The sequence below is a fragment of the Mesoplodon bidens genome, assembly GCF_964165515.1.
Source record: "Mesoplodon bidens genome assembly, chromosome: 14".
Lineage (NCBI taxonomy): Eukaryota > Metazoa > Chordata > Mammalia > Artiodactyla > Ziphiidae > Mesoplodon > Mesoplodon bidens.
The window spans coordinates 68,216,196-68,230,811 of NC_138170.1; the positions used below are offsets into that span (position 1 = coordinate 68,216,196).

The following is a 14,616-nucleotide window of genomic DNA, read 5'->3' on the forward strand; positions in this document are numbered from 1 at the left end:
GGATTGGGTGCTGAGAGCACACGTCCTGCAGACTGTGTCTATTGGCCCTCAAAGCTCCATTCTCACCCATTCAAGTTCTCGTCCCTAACACAAGGGGGTTAGAAGGCAACAGCTGGGTTCTCAGACTCCCTTGCAGCTGCTCTGGGTAGGTTCTGCCAATGGAAAATGCTGGTGGGGCCTGGCAGGTGGGAGTTGAGACATTTCTCTGTTGTTTTGGTAGTGCCTTTGGCAGCAGAAGCAGCAGCAGATGACAGGAGCTTCCTCGGTGTCAGTGGTGGCTGCACAGCATTGGCTGGAGCAGGGGCTCCTTATTCCTGCTCAGTAGCATTGGTGTGATTCTAACACAGTGGTGGTGGGGGCCATGCTTCCAGCCGAGCAGCAGTGAGTGTGGGCTTTGAGCATTGGAAGCTTCCTGATCTTGGGGTAGCATCCTCTCTTCCCTTTAGCTCTTCCGGCCCTCTTGACATCATTTAACCAATCCCTTCCATTAAATTCCACTTGGCTTGAAATATCTAGATTGGTTGTTTTTTTTTTTTTTTTTTGAGTAAATACTGATTGGGATGCTATAAAAAAGAAACATTCAAAAAATAAGAGAGTTCTTGGATATTAAAAAATGTGAAAGCAGAAATAAAAAACTCAATGGAAAGGTTAGAACATAATGTTGGTGAAATCACCCAGAAAGTAGACAAAAACAAAAACAAAACTCCAACAACATCAGCAATGTAAGTGCTCAAAGTTTACAGTAAATTGTAATGATCTCATATAACAGTATCATGGTGTAAATTACTTATTCTCACGTTACTGTATAAATACTCTGTGGTGCTGAGCACACATCCTGCCTGGCATTTGCGTGTGACATGTGACCATGTGTTACAGTGGGATCCTGGTTAGTACAATTTTAAGAGAGCAGAGAAGTGTCAATTTAAAGAAAACTAGAGGAAGAGTATAATCTTCTGATTAATAACATACTGACAAGAACTTTAAATATAGTCATAGATAGGTAAGCTTTATTCCAATGTCTACATAAAGATGAGTTGATGTCGAACAGGAAACGGTTTTTCCAAAGGGTTAAAATCTATCACACGACAGAACTGGGTCCTTTCCCCTTTAGTTTGTCTCTCAGTTCAGTTGGCTGACACATCATTATTAGTGTCCGCCCTCACTAATCATTTTCACCACATACAATATCTAAAAGTCTTCGGGTGGCACTTCCCATTTCTCTGGAAATCTCTTCAACTGCTCTCAGTTACAAGCGATGGGCAAGGTTTTTATCTGCTCACACTCTACTCCACCGGAGACAAAAACACATCCCTGAATTCTCGTTTAAATTGTGGCTGTTGGCAAAGTGTCCAAATGAAGAACTTAACGCTAACACACAAAGGACACAGTATAATCTCTGTATAATAGTGACTTCGCTTCAACGTTTTCTCATTAAAGAATGATTTTTATTATCTCTCCACAAGGGAGTTATAAAAAAATACCTGTAAAAACATTGGAAAGGCTCTTAAAAGTCCTGGAATGAAAAATCCTGCAGTATAAATTACGATACATCGTCTATGACTTGCAAATAAGAATAAAATAAATTCTACAAGCTAGAATTTCTGAATGATTTTGATAGGAATTTACCAGAAGGAGCCAGAACATCAAACCTTAACGATTTCCTGTTTTCATCCCAATTGAGTTTTTGAAAAGCTGTATAATCTGTCGACAGGCACAGTCCACACAGGAACTTGCTGCTGCCACGAATGATGAAGTCAATCTGAAGGACAGAGATTTGTATGCTGGACGCGCCAGGCTCTTCCATGCAACTGGTTGAAGTGGTCTTCTCTTATTTTTTCCCTTATGTTTTAAATAAAAGTAAATATACATATGGTAAAAAATTTAAATGGTACAGAAAGATCTAAAATAATCAGTAAATATCCTTTTCTCTCATAACCTAGAAAATCTGATGTCTTCCAAATCATCAGGTGTGTGAATAATTTGCAAAGTGAAGTCAAACTTGGAGTCTCTTCATCTGAAAATGATTGTCAGGACTTTTGGAATGTGTTGATTCTGTCACGTATTACCTCTGTTACAGAGGAAAGCCATGCAGTCTTCTCCTTCCTAAAAAAACCTAATTACAAAAGCAACACACACACTCTGCTCAGAGACAGCAAGTCCAGGCAGCACCTTGTACGCCATGATCTGGTCCTAGTTACGGGCAGAGTCCCTGGTATCATCCCTGAAATACAGGAATCACAATTACTAACAAGGCATTTTCAAAAATAAGAACTTTGTTTTAATCAGAATGAGGTCATCTGGTCCTTGTAAAATGGAGAGGATTAACTCTGTCAGAGATTCAGGTTGTCTGATCATTACTTAATTGAAAAATATCTTTATTTAACATTGTACAAAAGGGCATGAGCCACAGAATCCCAAGCATTCAAGTTAAAACTAGGTCAAACCTTTCCTAGAGAACAAAGGGAAGGCGAGGCAGCAAAGGACTAAGGATGGAGAAGGAAGATTCCTTCACAGAAACTCCCACCACAGTGATGAGAAGCTAGGTGTTTTTCCCCCAAAGTGCACTCACTCTCTGGTGAGCAGGAAAAGCTTACAGAGTCACGGGCGGCAGGAGCTCAGCCGAGCCCTTCCTGAATGCCTCGGATCCTCCTGGCCAGCTGCACGTCCTTCGGGAAGAGAGTGACGCGGCCGGCGTGTAAGGAGAGGAGATAGGCATCCTCAAAGAGATGAACTAGAAACGCTTCTGCTGCCTGCGGACAGAAAGAAAAGCAGAAAGACTGACACAGACGAGGGGGCACGGGCTGCTTTTTGCTGAGAGACCTGCTAAACTCAGTCTCTAAGGGCTCAAAGGACTGTGGGGAAGGGTTATTCACAGGATGAGACTGAACTTTGCCTGGGAATTTCACTACCACCAAATGAGAACCTAGCCTCCAAACCCTGGGTGTTCCTTGTTCTTTTCAAGGAGGTGAGATTTAGCCTTGCCCTTCTCCCATACTCAGCCCTCACCCAACTGTACCTTGGCCCCCTCCTTACCTCTTGTAGGGCCAACAGGGCCTGGGCTTGCCAATTGAAGTCCACACCACGAGTGAATATGACACATATTTCTCTTGCCTGCGAAGGAGTGGGGATGGGGAGCAAGGGAGAAGGGGAGTGGGGAGGAGTGGAGAGTAAAAGGAGATTCAAGAGAAGACAGACTGTCTCCATGAGTCTCCATGAATCTTCATTTCCGTTATCCCTTCCCTTAATCGTAGAACCGAACTAGTAGCTGGTGTCAACTCCAGGGAGCTTAGAGATTGGCCCATCTCTCCTCATTGGTGGTGGGGAGAGGAGGAGACAATCTCTCAGGGCAAGACAAGGGATGAAAGGGTGGTTGGATGAGAGAGTTCCTTGTATGTAATCAAAGAACACCGTTCAAAGGTGGTAGGGGTTAGAAATTAATTCCATAAAGAATTAGAAGGTGCCCTTGGTGGGCTCATGTTTTCAGAAGATGAAGAGTCCCCGACCAGGCTAGAGGAGAGGTCCCTTGCCATTTGGGCAAGAGGCGATAGGGGCCCAATACCTGGGAAATTTAAAGAAAGGAGGCGGCATGGGGGTTGGCGGGAAGCTCCCTGGAGCTCACCAGGCGGCTGAAGGGGCTCTTCCTTAACAACAGGTGTGTGCTCTTCTGAAGAGTTCGGATCTCCTTCAGAACCCGATACCTCCGGCGAGCAAGGTGACGGGAAGCGCCTGAGCAAAAGAGTTGGGTCATAGAGCAAAATGCAGTGGAAAACGGGTGGTGCATTGCAACCTGGCTGTCAAACTACCAAATCGTAGACTGTATATAATAGGCCCCCCCAAAGCAGGGCTTTTTGTCTATTGTAGTCATTGTGGTTATCTTCAGCAACTGGAGGACAGTGGTTGGTGCTAAATAAATTTTTGTTAAATGAATGAATAAGTGATCCTTTGAGGGTCCTACTGACCCTCAGTGATGATCCTCTGAGGGTCTTATTTTAAATGCCGACTCTTCCATGCAGCCTTTCCTGACTCCCAATCCCTTTCAAACCGATGGGTCACTTCCCTCCTCTGGGCCCACAGTACTCTGTGCATCTCCTCTATCTTTCCCACCTGGATTGGAAACCCAGTTTCCAATTTTGTTTTTAGGGTTTTTTTGGCCCTGCCACGCAGCACGTGGGATCTTAGTTCCCCAACCAGGGATCGAACAGGCGCCCGCTGCATTGGAAGCACGGAGTCTTAACCACTGGACCACCAGGGAAGTCCAATTTTTAGGTATTTTTTAAGAGCTGGAAGGAATCTGAGAGATTATCTAGTATAATTCCCTTGTCTCTGTTATCCTGAGGCCCAGAGAGGTTAAGACAGTTGGCCAGAGCACGTTAGCGGCCAAGGTGGGAGCTCAGAAGCGGCATAACTCAGTGCCAGTGTCGGGCCTTTGGGCTATGAAGTCAGAGCCTTTGGCTCAAAGCCTAGTTTCAACAACAACAAAAAAAGACAAAAAAATCTTAAAAGCATTCCTGAAAGTAGAAATCAAAAAAGTCAAACTCTGATCAGAAATTAAAAACACAAGAATATAAAAAATAAAAATTCTTCTAACTCTCTTGTTAAAGAGGAAAATTCACTGAAATTAGACTATTTAGAAATGAATAAAAATAAAAAGTCTACACCTTAAAACTTAAGCGATATAGCCAAATAGTCCTAAAGGAAAATGTACAGCCTCAAGATCTATCTACGAGAAAACAAGAACATTAAAAGATAATTCCGCTAATTGTTCAACTCACGTATTAGGAAGAGAATTATTAAAGTAAATCAAAAGAAGGTAGAGCAAAAGAAATATTAAAGATAATAAACTAACTTAATGAAAAAGAGTGTAAAACAAAAACAGTACAGCTGGCTCCATAAATTAAACCAAGGACCAATAAAAACAAATGAACCTCTGAGAAGTTGAACAAAGAAAAAAAAGAAAAAAAAAAACCCGTGAAAACTAACATTTTGAAGAAATGTTATTCATGGTCCAGCCAAGAAGAGAGAATCCACACCAAGTAGTTGCATAGAAGGGATTTAATATGGTGAACTAATTGCCAAGTGTTAGACAAGCTGCCAAGAGCAAATGGGGACGGAGGGGCAATGCAGAGGTGTGCTGGCAGTGGAGACTTTATCCCAGGGGCCAAACAAACAGGGGACTTTTTAGAAAGAGAGAGGCCCTACACCCAGGAGATGAGCTACTGGCACCTGCCTCCCTCCTCACCACCAGTCCCCAGTCCAGTCGCTGGAAGCAGCCTTTAATAATCACACACGGCAGTCACAGAATGGAAAGACGAACACAACTAAAGATCACCAAGCAATGTAAAAAGGCCAACACTATGAAAGGAAGGGACCAAACTCAGCAAACAAAATAACCAATACCAGAGGGACTTGAGTTATTACAGAAAAGAGAGAAAGAAAAATACACATAATAACCTCAGAGGGGTAAGGGAAGATGTGAAGTCTATGACTCAGGAACAAGTGTTTGTGAAAAGTAACCAATTAGAGAGATCACGGGAAAGAACTGGGATTAAACATTCAATAGTTGGGTCTTAAAATCCGACATAAGGAGTTGGGATTTAATCCTAAGGTAATGGGAAGCCACGGAAGAGCTTTAAGCAGGACGGAGAGATGATCCACTTACATTTAAAGATCATTCCAGTTGCTGTGTAAGGAGAGAACCGAAAAGGGCCAAGAGTGGAAGGGAAGTCGTAGCCAGGTTAGGGTGCTGGGGGCTTGGACTAGGCTGGTGGGAGTGGAGAAGGCAACGAGTGGCATGATTAGGATGCGCCGTGGAGGTGGAAGTGCCTGAGCTTACATTTGGATTGGATGGACATGGGGGCAAGATGAAAAATCTCTCCCGGGTTTCTGGCTTAAACAATCCTGTGAGTGGCTATGCCATTTCCTGAAGTGGGGGAAACCGGGGATGAAGCAGCAGGAGGGGAGTAACCAAGAGTGTGCTTTTAGATGTGTTTAGTGTGACATACCCAAGAGTCTTCGAGTAGAAAGGCCGTTGGATGTAGGTGTGCGGGGTCAGAGGAGAGATGTGGGCTGGAGCTATAAATGTGAGAGCTGTCAGTGTATGAATGGTACTGGAGCCACGGGGAGGGATGAGCCCACCTGGGGAAGGGAAAGAAGGGAAAAGTAGACCATGGAAGTCCAGCGTCAACATGCTGAAGAGAGGTGGCACAGGCAGTAAAAACCACTGAGCAGAAACTGCAGAGTGTGTATCACAGAGCCAGGGGGATGGAGTGTTTCGAAGAAGAAATGACCCACTGTGTCAAATGCTTCTGAGAGGATAAAAGAAGGACACAGGCATGTCTAATAAAGTTGGCAACATGAAAGTAGCTGGTGACCTTCACAACAGCAGTTCAAGGGTACTGGAAGTAAGCGTAGTGGTTGTGGGGAGTCAGACTGGAATGGGTTGAAGGGTGTCTGGGAAGATGGGAAACAGACACGTGTGTAGACTTAAGTCTGGCTGTTTTAAAAAGCTGTGGGGCTTCCCTGGTGGCGCAGTGGTTGGGAGTCCGCCTGCCAATGCTAGGGGACAGGGGTTCGGGCCCTGGTCCGGGAGGTTCCCACACGCCGCGGAGCAACAGAGCCCATGCGCCACAATTACTGAGCCTGCGCTCTAGAGTCCGCGAACCACAACAACGGAGGCCCGCGTGCCTGAAGCCGGCGCTCCGCAATGGGAGAGGCCGCTGTGATGAGAAGCCCGCGCACCGCAACGAGGAGTAGCCCCGCTCTCCGTGACTAGAGAGAGCACGCATGCAGCGGGGAAGACCCAACGCAGCCAAAAGTAAATAAATAAATAAAATAAATTTAAAAAAAAATAATAGGGGACTGGAGTTGTAAGGATGCTTCTACATCCGGAAGCAACAGTGAACATCATTGTAACAATATTCTGTTAAAATTACAAATGAGACAAAGATGACCAAAACATTGCTCTTATTTCAACACTAGTCTCAGGGCCTCACTAACAATAAAATAAGAAATAAAATGTATAAAAATGAAAAGAAGACTCAAAAGTCATTATTTGCAAACAGTATAATGGTCCACTTAAAATTTTCAATTAAAGCAGCTGAAAGACTATTAGGATTAACAAGAGAATTCAGCAAGTTAGCTAGATGCAAAGGTTATTTATATTAAGGAAAGAAAAATAAAAAACCATTCACAATAGCAACATCTATAAATAACGAATAATACTTTCTTCACCCTCCTCTTAGCTATGGAGCAGAAGACAAGTAAAGCAGTTGCTGCCACAGTTCTTGTTTGTGGGTATCCCATCCACCAGACCACAGCACAGAAACTAAGGACCACAGACCAGCCTTCTTTCCGGGCATGCTACCTCTGGAAGGGAACAAGGTGGGAGCACCGGCTGAGTTAAGGCACTTTGGTTAAGGCCCAATACAGCCACTCACTGGAGGAAAAAAACAAAACAAAACAAAAAACCCCCCAAAACCTGGAAAGGCACCTTCTAAAATTAGAACTGTTTTTTGAAATTGTCACAAAAAGCAGCCAATACTTTTGCATTTGAAAAAAGCACAAACACCGATTTTTTTAAAATCCCGTGTCTGCGGGAACAAGCTGGGTGACCTTGTTTAAATTATCAGGTCTGTTTGCGCTTCAGTTGCCTCATCTGTAAAATGGGCACAATATAAAATTGAGTTAATTCATATAAAGAGTCTAACACAATGCCTAGTTAGTGGTAAGCACTCAATACACGTTAGTAGAATTAAGAATACTGTCTGGGCCAGTCCTTTCTCCTCCTCAGAGCTGCCTTCCCCAGTCCCTCCCCGGTCTTGGACCTTGGGCCGTCCCGGAACGGATACTGGACGGCAGAACCGTTTTGCCCCCCTGCAGAGGAAGGCCAGCGGACCGGGGGTCGGGAGACTGGGCTGGACCCCAGGCTCAGCAAGCGAGCATAGGTTTTTTCGTCTGTGAAATGGGCACGCGGACCCGGCCGTACCCACCTCACAGACAGGCTGCAGGGAGGCCGGCTCGGAGGGAAAGGGATCACGACGGGTTACCTAAGGGTGGGCCCGGCCGGGGCGGGGCGGGAGCCGGGCTCGCGGCTCGCCTCCTTGGGGCCTCGGGCTTGCGGATCCGGCGGCGCGGGCCCATGGCTGGCGCTCAGGGTTGCGGACCGCGGCTCCTTCTCGGCCTTCCGGGTCCGGAGGCAGAGGCTGGGGTTCAGGGGAGGGCCAGCAGCGCCCCGGCCGCATGCCCCGGCTGGGTGGCGTTCAAATTGCCCGCTCCGCCGCGGATTCACTGCCGGCGTTTTTTAAAAACTGAATCCAGCGACTCCCAGTGGCTGCCTCTGGAACGCTCCTGGCGCAGAGCGATTGCGGGGAGGACCAATGAGAGCACAGGATGAGAGCTAACGGCGGCGGTGATAGGAGAAGACAGCGGGGACAAGGCGGATCGATGGTATGAATCAGCCAATGGGGACTTGGAAAAGTGAAGTGAGGCGGGAACTGCCCCAGTCCTCCGCTCCCTGGGGCAGGACCGCATCTTTGATGGATCAGACCCAGGTCCTCCGGTGCTCTCTGGTCGAGAAATGAAAGCTCGATTATGAAGATGTAGCTGGTGCGTGTGTAGAACGCGTTTCTCTCTAGACGAATCACCTTGCGCAAACATTTTATGTTTTGCTCTATCAATCTTGAGGTGGGTTTTAAAGATGAGGAGACGGGCCCACGGAGAATGTGACCATCCCATGTCTCGCCTGAGACCAGGAGCAGCCCATGAATATGACTCAGAAGTCAGCTTAACTGCATGAAACTTATTGATGATTAGGGTCCTGGGACAGCCAGGATGGGGCCTCTCACCATGAGGTCAAGCAGGGCAGGCCTCAGCTCTATTTTTGGATCACGGTCTCCAGCATTTTCGTAACAGGGAAATGACCCCTTCCCTGGGTTGGGGATAATATGTATTGAGGTCAAATGTAGAACTAGGTAGTGAGAATAAAGGGGATTTTATATTCTACACTTTGTTTTTTTTACATTATCTAGATGTTCTACAGTTAACATGCACTGTAATCAGGAAATATGTTACAAAATCAGTGATTTTATGGAACCCGTGTTCACTGCTGGTGGGAACGCAAAATGGTGCGGCTACAGTGGAAAACAGTATGGCAATTGGTCAAAAAATTAAACACAGAATTACCATATGATCCAGCAAGTCCACTTCTGGGTATATATTCAATTAAAAGCAGGGGCTTGAACAGGTATTTGTACACTAAGGCTCATAGCAGTGTTATTCACAATAGCCAAAAATGTCCAAGCAAATGAATAGATAAATAAAATGTGGTATATACGTACAATGGAATATTATTCAGCCTTATGAAGAAAGTAAATTTTGATATATATTACAACATGGATGAGTCTTGAAGGTATTATGTTAAGCAAAATAAATGAGATACAAAAGGACAAATATTGTATGATTCCACTTACATGAGGTGCCTAGAGTAGTCAAATTCATAGAGACAGAAAGGTAGGATGGTGGTTGCTAGGGGCTGGGGGAAGGGAGGAAAGGGGAATTATTGTTTACTGGGTACAGAGTTTCAGTTTGGGAAGATGAAAAAGTTCTGGAGATGGGCGATGATTGCACAACAAATGTGAATGTTCTTAATGCCACTGAATTGTACACTTAATAATGGTCAATACGGTGAGTTTTATGTTGTGTATATTTCACCACAATAAGAAAGAAAGAGAAAGAAAGAAAGAAAGAAAGAAAGAAAGAAAGAAAGAAAGAAAGGGAGAAAGAAAGAGTAGAGGAGGGGGGAAGGGAAGGGGAGGAAGGAAGGGAAAGGAATGTTTGGTTGAACCCATTGAGATGCAGTCAAATCACAGAAGGGTAGTTGTTTTTCAGTGACACAGAGGCAAGAAGTCCTACTACACCAGTCCTCAGGACCCATTAATCAGACAAAGCAAATCTTCACTCATTAATTCTGCTTTAGACTTAGAGTGCCTTCTTTGCTCCCTTAGAAATAAGTAGAAAACAAAGGTAGAAAATAGAAGTTTTTTTTTTTTTTTTTTAAGATTCCACATATAAGTGAGATCATACAGTATTGTCTTTCTCTGACTGACTTATTTCACTTAGCATAATGCCCTTGAGGTTCATCCATGTTGTTGCAGATGGCAAGATTTCTTTCTTTTTATGCCTGAATAATATTCCATTGTGAATATATATATATATATATATACATACCACAATTTCTTTATCCGTTCATCCATTGATGAACACTTAGGTGTTTCCAAATCTTGGTTACTGTAAAAAATGCTGCAATGAACACAAAGGTGCATATATCTTTTCGGGTTAGTGTTTTTGTTTCCTTTGAATACCCAGAAGTAGAATTGCTGAATCACATGGTCGTTCTATTTTTAATTTTTCCAGGAACCTCCATACAATTTTCCACAGTGGCTGCACTAATTTACTCCCACCAATAGCGCACAAGTCGTCCCTTTTCTCCACATCCTCCCCCAAACTTGTTATTTCTTGTCTTTTTGATAATAGCCATTCTAACAGATGTGAGGTGATATCTCACTGTGGTTTTGATTTGCATTTTCCTGATTAATGATGTTGAGCATCTTTTCATGTCCCTGTTGGGCATCTGTACGTCTTCTTCGGAACAATGTCTATTCAGATCATTTGACCATTTTTATTTTATTTTATTTTTGGCCACACCACAGGACATGTGGGATCTTAGTTTCCTGACCAGGGATCGAACCCGTGCCCTCTGAATGGAAGTGCGGAGTCTTAACCACTGGACCGCCAGGGAAGTCCCCATTTGCCCATTTATAAATCAAATTGTTTATTTGTTCTCACCATTGAGTTGTATGCATTCTTTATATATTTTGGATATTAATCCATGATCAGATATATAATTTGCAAATGTTTTCTCCCATTCAGTAGGTTGCCTTTTTATTTTGTTGATGGCTCCCTTTGCTGTGCTGGAGCTTTTTAGTTTGAAGTGATCCTACTTATTTATTTTTGGTTTTGGTGTCAGATTCAAAAAACCATTGTCAAGACCTATGTCAAGGAACTTGTTCTTTTCCTCTAGCAGTTATATGCTTTCAGGCCTTATGTTCAAGTCTTTAATCCATATTGAGTTAATTTTTGTGTATAGTGTAAGAGAGTGGTCCAGTTTCATTCTTTTGCATGTTGCTGTCCAGTTTTCCCAACACCATTTACTAAAGAGACGGTTCTTTTCTCCATTGTATAGTCTTGGCTCCTTTGTCATAAATTAATTGACCATGTATGTGCAGGTTTATTTCTGGGCTCTCTATTCTGTTCCATTAATCTATGTGTCTGTTTTCAGGCCAATACCATACTGTTTTAATAATTATAGCTTTGTAGTCTAGTTTGAAATCAGGGAATGTGATGCCTTCAATTTTGTTCTTCTCTCTCAAGATAGCATTGGCTATTTGGGGTCTTTTGTGGTTCCGTACAAATTTTGGATTTTTTGTTCTATTTCTGTGAAGAATGCCATTGGAGTTCTGTAGAATTGAATCTGATAGGCATTGAATCTGTAGATTGCTTTGGACGGTATGAACATTTTAACAATATTAATTCTTCCAATCCATGAACGTGGAATATCTTTCCATTTATTTGTGTCTTCAGTTTCTTTCATTAATGTCTTGTAGTTTTCAGTATACAGGTCTTTCGCCTCCTTGGTTAAATTTATTCCTGGGTATTTTATCTTTTTGATGCAACTGTAAATGGGATTGTTTTCTTAATTTCTCTTTCTGATAGTTTGTTCGTGTACATAAATGCAACAGATTTTTGTGTATTGATTTTGTATCCTGCAACTTTACTGAATTTTTTAGTTCTAACAGTTTTTTGATGGTGTCTTTAAGGTTTTCTATATATAATGTCATTTGCAAATCGTGACAGTTTTTCTTCCTCCTTTCCAACTTGGATCCTTTCCTTTCTTTCTCTTGCCTAATTGCTTTATCTAGGGCTTCCAATACTATGTTGATTAAAAGTGGCAAGAGTGGGAAAAACTGTCTCATTCCCAATCTTAGAGTTAAAGCTTTCAGCTTTTTTCATCATTCAGTGTGATGTTAGCTGTGGGCTTATAATATATGGCCTTTATTATGTTGAGATACATTCCCTCTATACCCACTTTGTTGAGAGTTTTTATCATAAATGGATGTTGAATTTTGTCAAGTGCTTTTTCTGCATCTATGAGATGATCATATGATTTTTATCCTTTATTTTGTAAATGTGATGTATCACACTGACTGATTTGCAGATGTGGAAACATCCTTGCATCTCTGGAATAAATCCCACTTGATCATGGTGAGAGGTAACATCACTTGTCCAAAGCCACCCAGTGAAGGGAGAGGCAGAGCTGAGGACACATCTCTGGGTCCCCCTAAACCACATGGCTGTTTGCTCCAATCCTCCTACTGTCCTCTGATCTCCTTGAGTGCTGTTTGCTTGTTAAAGTACAGAGACCTTTGGACAGAGCGAAGGCAAATGGAACCACCTGGCATGGTCCTAAACCTCTTGTGGGCAGCAAGCCTGAGGGCTACTCCAGGACCTGGATGGCAGTCCTGGAGGACACCCCAGCCCCAGCGTCCCCCAGGACCACTATGAATGGGCCAGGAACTGGTCAGTTCACTACAGTGCAGATGGTCTGAATTACACTGTATTTGAACTGATGTTTACAGAAGGCTGTTATCAGTCAATTCTAATTTGGGGTCCAGGGCCCTATTATTCCACTCAGAGCAGTAGGCCACAGCTACAGACATTCCTCACAACCCTGTAGACTCAGCAGGAGAGTAGAGAGTCTTTCTCCCTCCACCCCCATTACCAGCATGACACAGCATGGCCTCTCAAACTCATCCTCCGAAGCACTCCGGACACTAGGATAGAGAGGACGCACCTCCAGGGTCTGGAAGGGTACTTAGGGTCAACATAAACATTTTACGAGGCATCCTGTTTTATCTTGTAATCGATGCGAAATTTACACTCTACTCCACAATGGTATGTTTTAACAAAACATTTCTCCCTCTCGGGCAAAACCGATGCTCCACACCATGGCTCTGCTGGGACTTCAATGCCTGACAGACCGCCCTAGTGGGCAGTGCCGCCTTACAGGACACTCCACCGTACGTTGGCATTTACAGCCACCTTCCATTTATATCTTAGGTAATATTCACAGCCATCCTGTGAGATGCAGGCTTCCCCATTTTAGAGATGTGAAGACCCAAAGCTCCAGGAGGTAAAACAAGTTGCCTGAGTGGGTGGCAGGCCTGACCCTAAGTCCCCTCCCCATCCTCTGCCACCTCTCACCACTGAAGTCCCATTATAATCCCCCCAACCCTTCAATGCTAAAATCCACACGTGATTTCTATGCTTTGGTACTTTACAGCTTTTCCATCCAACGTTCTAGACGTTACCTCTAGAAATGTCCTAACCCTCGTGCTCCTTCCCTCTTATCAAAGAAAAAAGTCCATACTGCCAACTTCCCTCTTCTTTTTAAAAATAAAAAGCCTGAAACAACACTGTAAGGCCCCAGTTTTTTTGGACAAAGCAGCTATAGCACCCACCACCCTCGATCTCCATTTCCTTCTTCCTGTGACACACACCGCGGCCCAGAGGAGCTCAGGGCCCCCTGAGACTCGGAGCTGGTGGGATGGAGAGGCCTTTCTCTCCTGACGGTAAGAACCTGCTGGATTCCCACTGCCCGAGGGCTTTGCTTGTCAGAGATCCCTTCTTCCAGGATCTAGTTTAAGGAAGGCATTCGGTATTTGTTTCACGATGGAGCTGCCCAGGAAAGTGATCTGCCACAGAGTGAGGACCACTGGAATGAAGGGCCGCTCAGCCCCCTGGGGTCCCTGCTGCCAGTCCCCTCTCTTCAGGGTGGGGTTACTGGGAGGATAACAGCACAGGATGCCTCTCTCCCAGCCACAGGAAGTACCCCCAAAGATCTCTGAGACTCTTATGGTAAGTGGGCCCACAGGTTTGGAATCAGGCAAACCCAGCTTGAAATGCCGGCTCCACGAGGAAGTCACTTGACCTTCTCTGGGCCACACTTTTCTCACCTGCATCCACCTGTGCAGGATGTTATGCAAGAGAATGAAAGCTAAGCACTGAACATAACGCCTGGGATACCAGCATCACTCTCAATGGTAGACTCCCGGTAAACCCATCACCTTGGAGGGTTCTCCATGGTGTCTGTCGGGTTGCTGGGGGTGAGGCAGAACCCCAGACGTGCTCTACAACCCAGCCGACTGCCTGGTCGTGTGGCAGCACGGCCAGAGCCCATGGCAGGAGAGCCCTTTTGCCAAACAACTTAGAACTCTGGGACTCAAGTTTCCTCATCTTTAAAATGGAAGGTGAAGAGTTCATAAAAGCTATTACCAAGGGCTGCCTGGAAATCCCCCTGTAACTTCTCCCAGGTGGGGAGGACTTCAAGGTGTGAGCAAGGATGCCAGAGCAGGCGTGGGGAGGAGTGCCGTGGGCAGGGGGCATCTTCAATAAACGGGCTGTCATCTGAGTGGGCAAAACTCAGGAGACACGAGGAGGTTGCCTCATACCTTCGTGAAACATCTGTAATGGGAGTCATGACAAATATACTTTTAGACTTAA

At 44.5% G+C, this 14,616-nt stretch overlaps 1 protein-coding gene across 1 annotated transcript; it reads right to left on the reverse strand.

Annotated features, from left to right (window-relative positions):
* Window positions 1–979: 979 nt before the first annotated feature.
* On the reverse strand, window positions 980–8,319 carry CENPA (centromere protein A). The gene is made up of 5 exons (XM_081254994.1): window positions 8,046–8,319; window positions 3,620–3,726; window positions 3,034–3,111; window positions 2,570–2,750; window positions 980–2,221 (listed from the first exon to the last, which is right to left on the reverse strand). The coding sequence occupies exons 1-4, from the start codon at window positions 8,137–8,139 to the stop codon at window positions 2,616–2,618; spliced, it is 414 nt and encodes a 137-aa protein (XP_081111120.1). The 5' UTR covers window positions 8,140–8,319; the 3' UTR covers window positions 980–2,221; window positions 2,570–2,615.
* Window positions 8,320–14,616: the final 6,297 nt, after the last annotated feature.

Bases quoted from the DNA above. Each gene is read 5' to 3' on its own strand.
- CENPA (XM_081254994.1), bottom strand. From the start codon at position 8,139: ATGGGCCCGCGCCGCCGGATCCGCAAGCCCGAGGCCCCAAGGAGGCGA. The intron at 3,727-8,045 runs GTAACCCGTCGT...TCTTTTGCTCAG, and splicing joins CCGGCCGGGCCCACCCTTAG to GCGCTTCCCGTCACCTTGCT. The intron at 2,751-3,033 runs GTAAGGAGGGGG...TTCTGTCCGCAG, and splicing joins CCCTGTTGGCCCTACAAGAG to GCAGCAGAAGCGTTTCTAGT.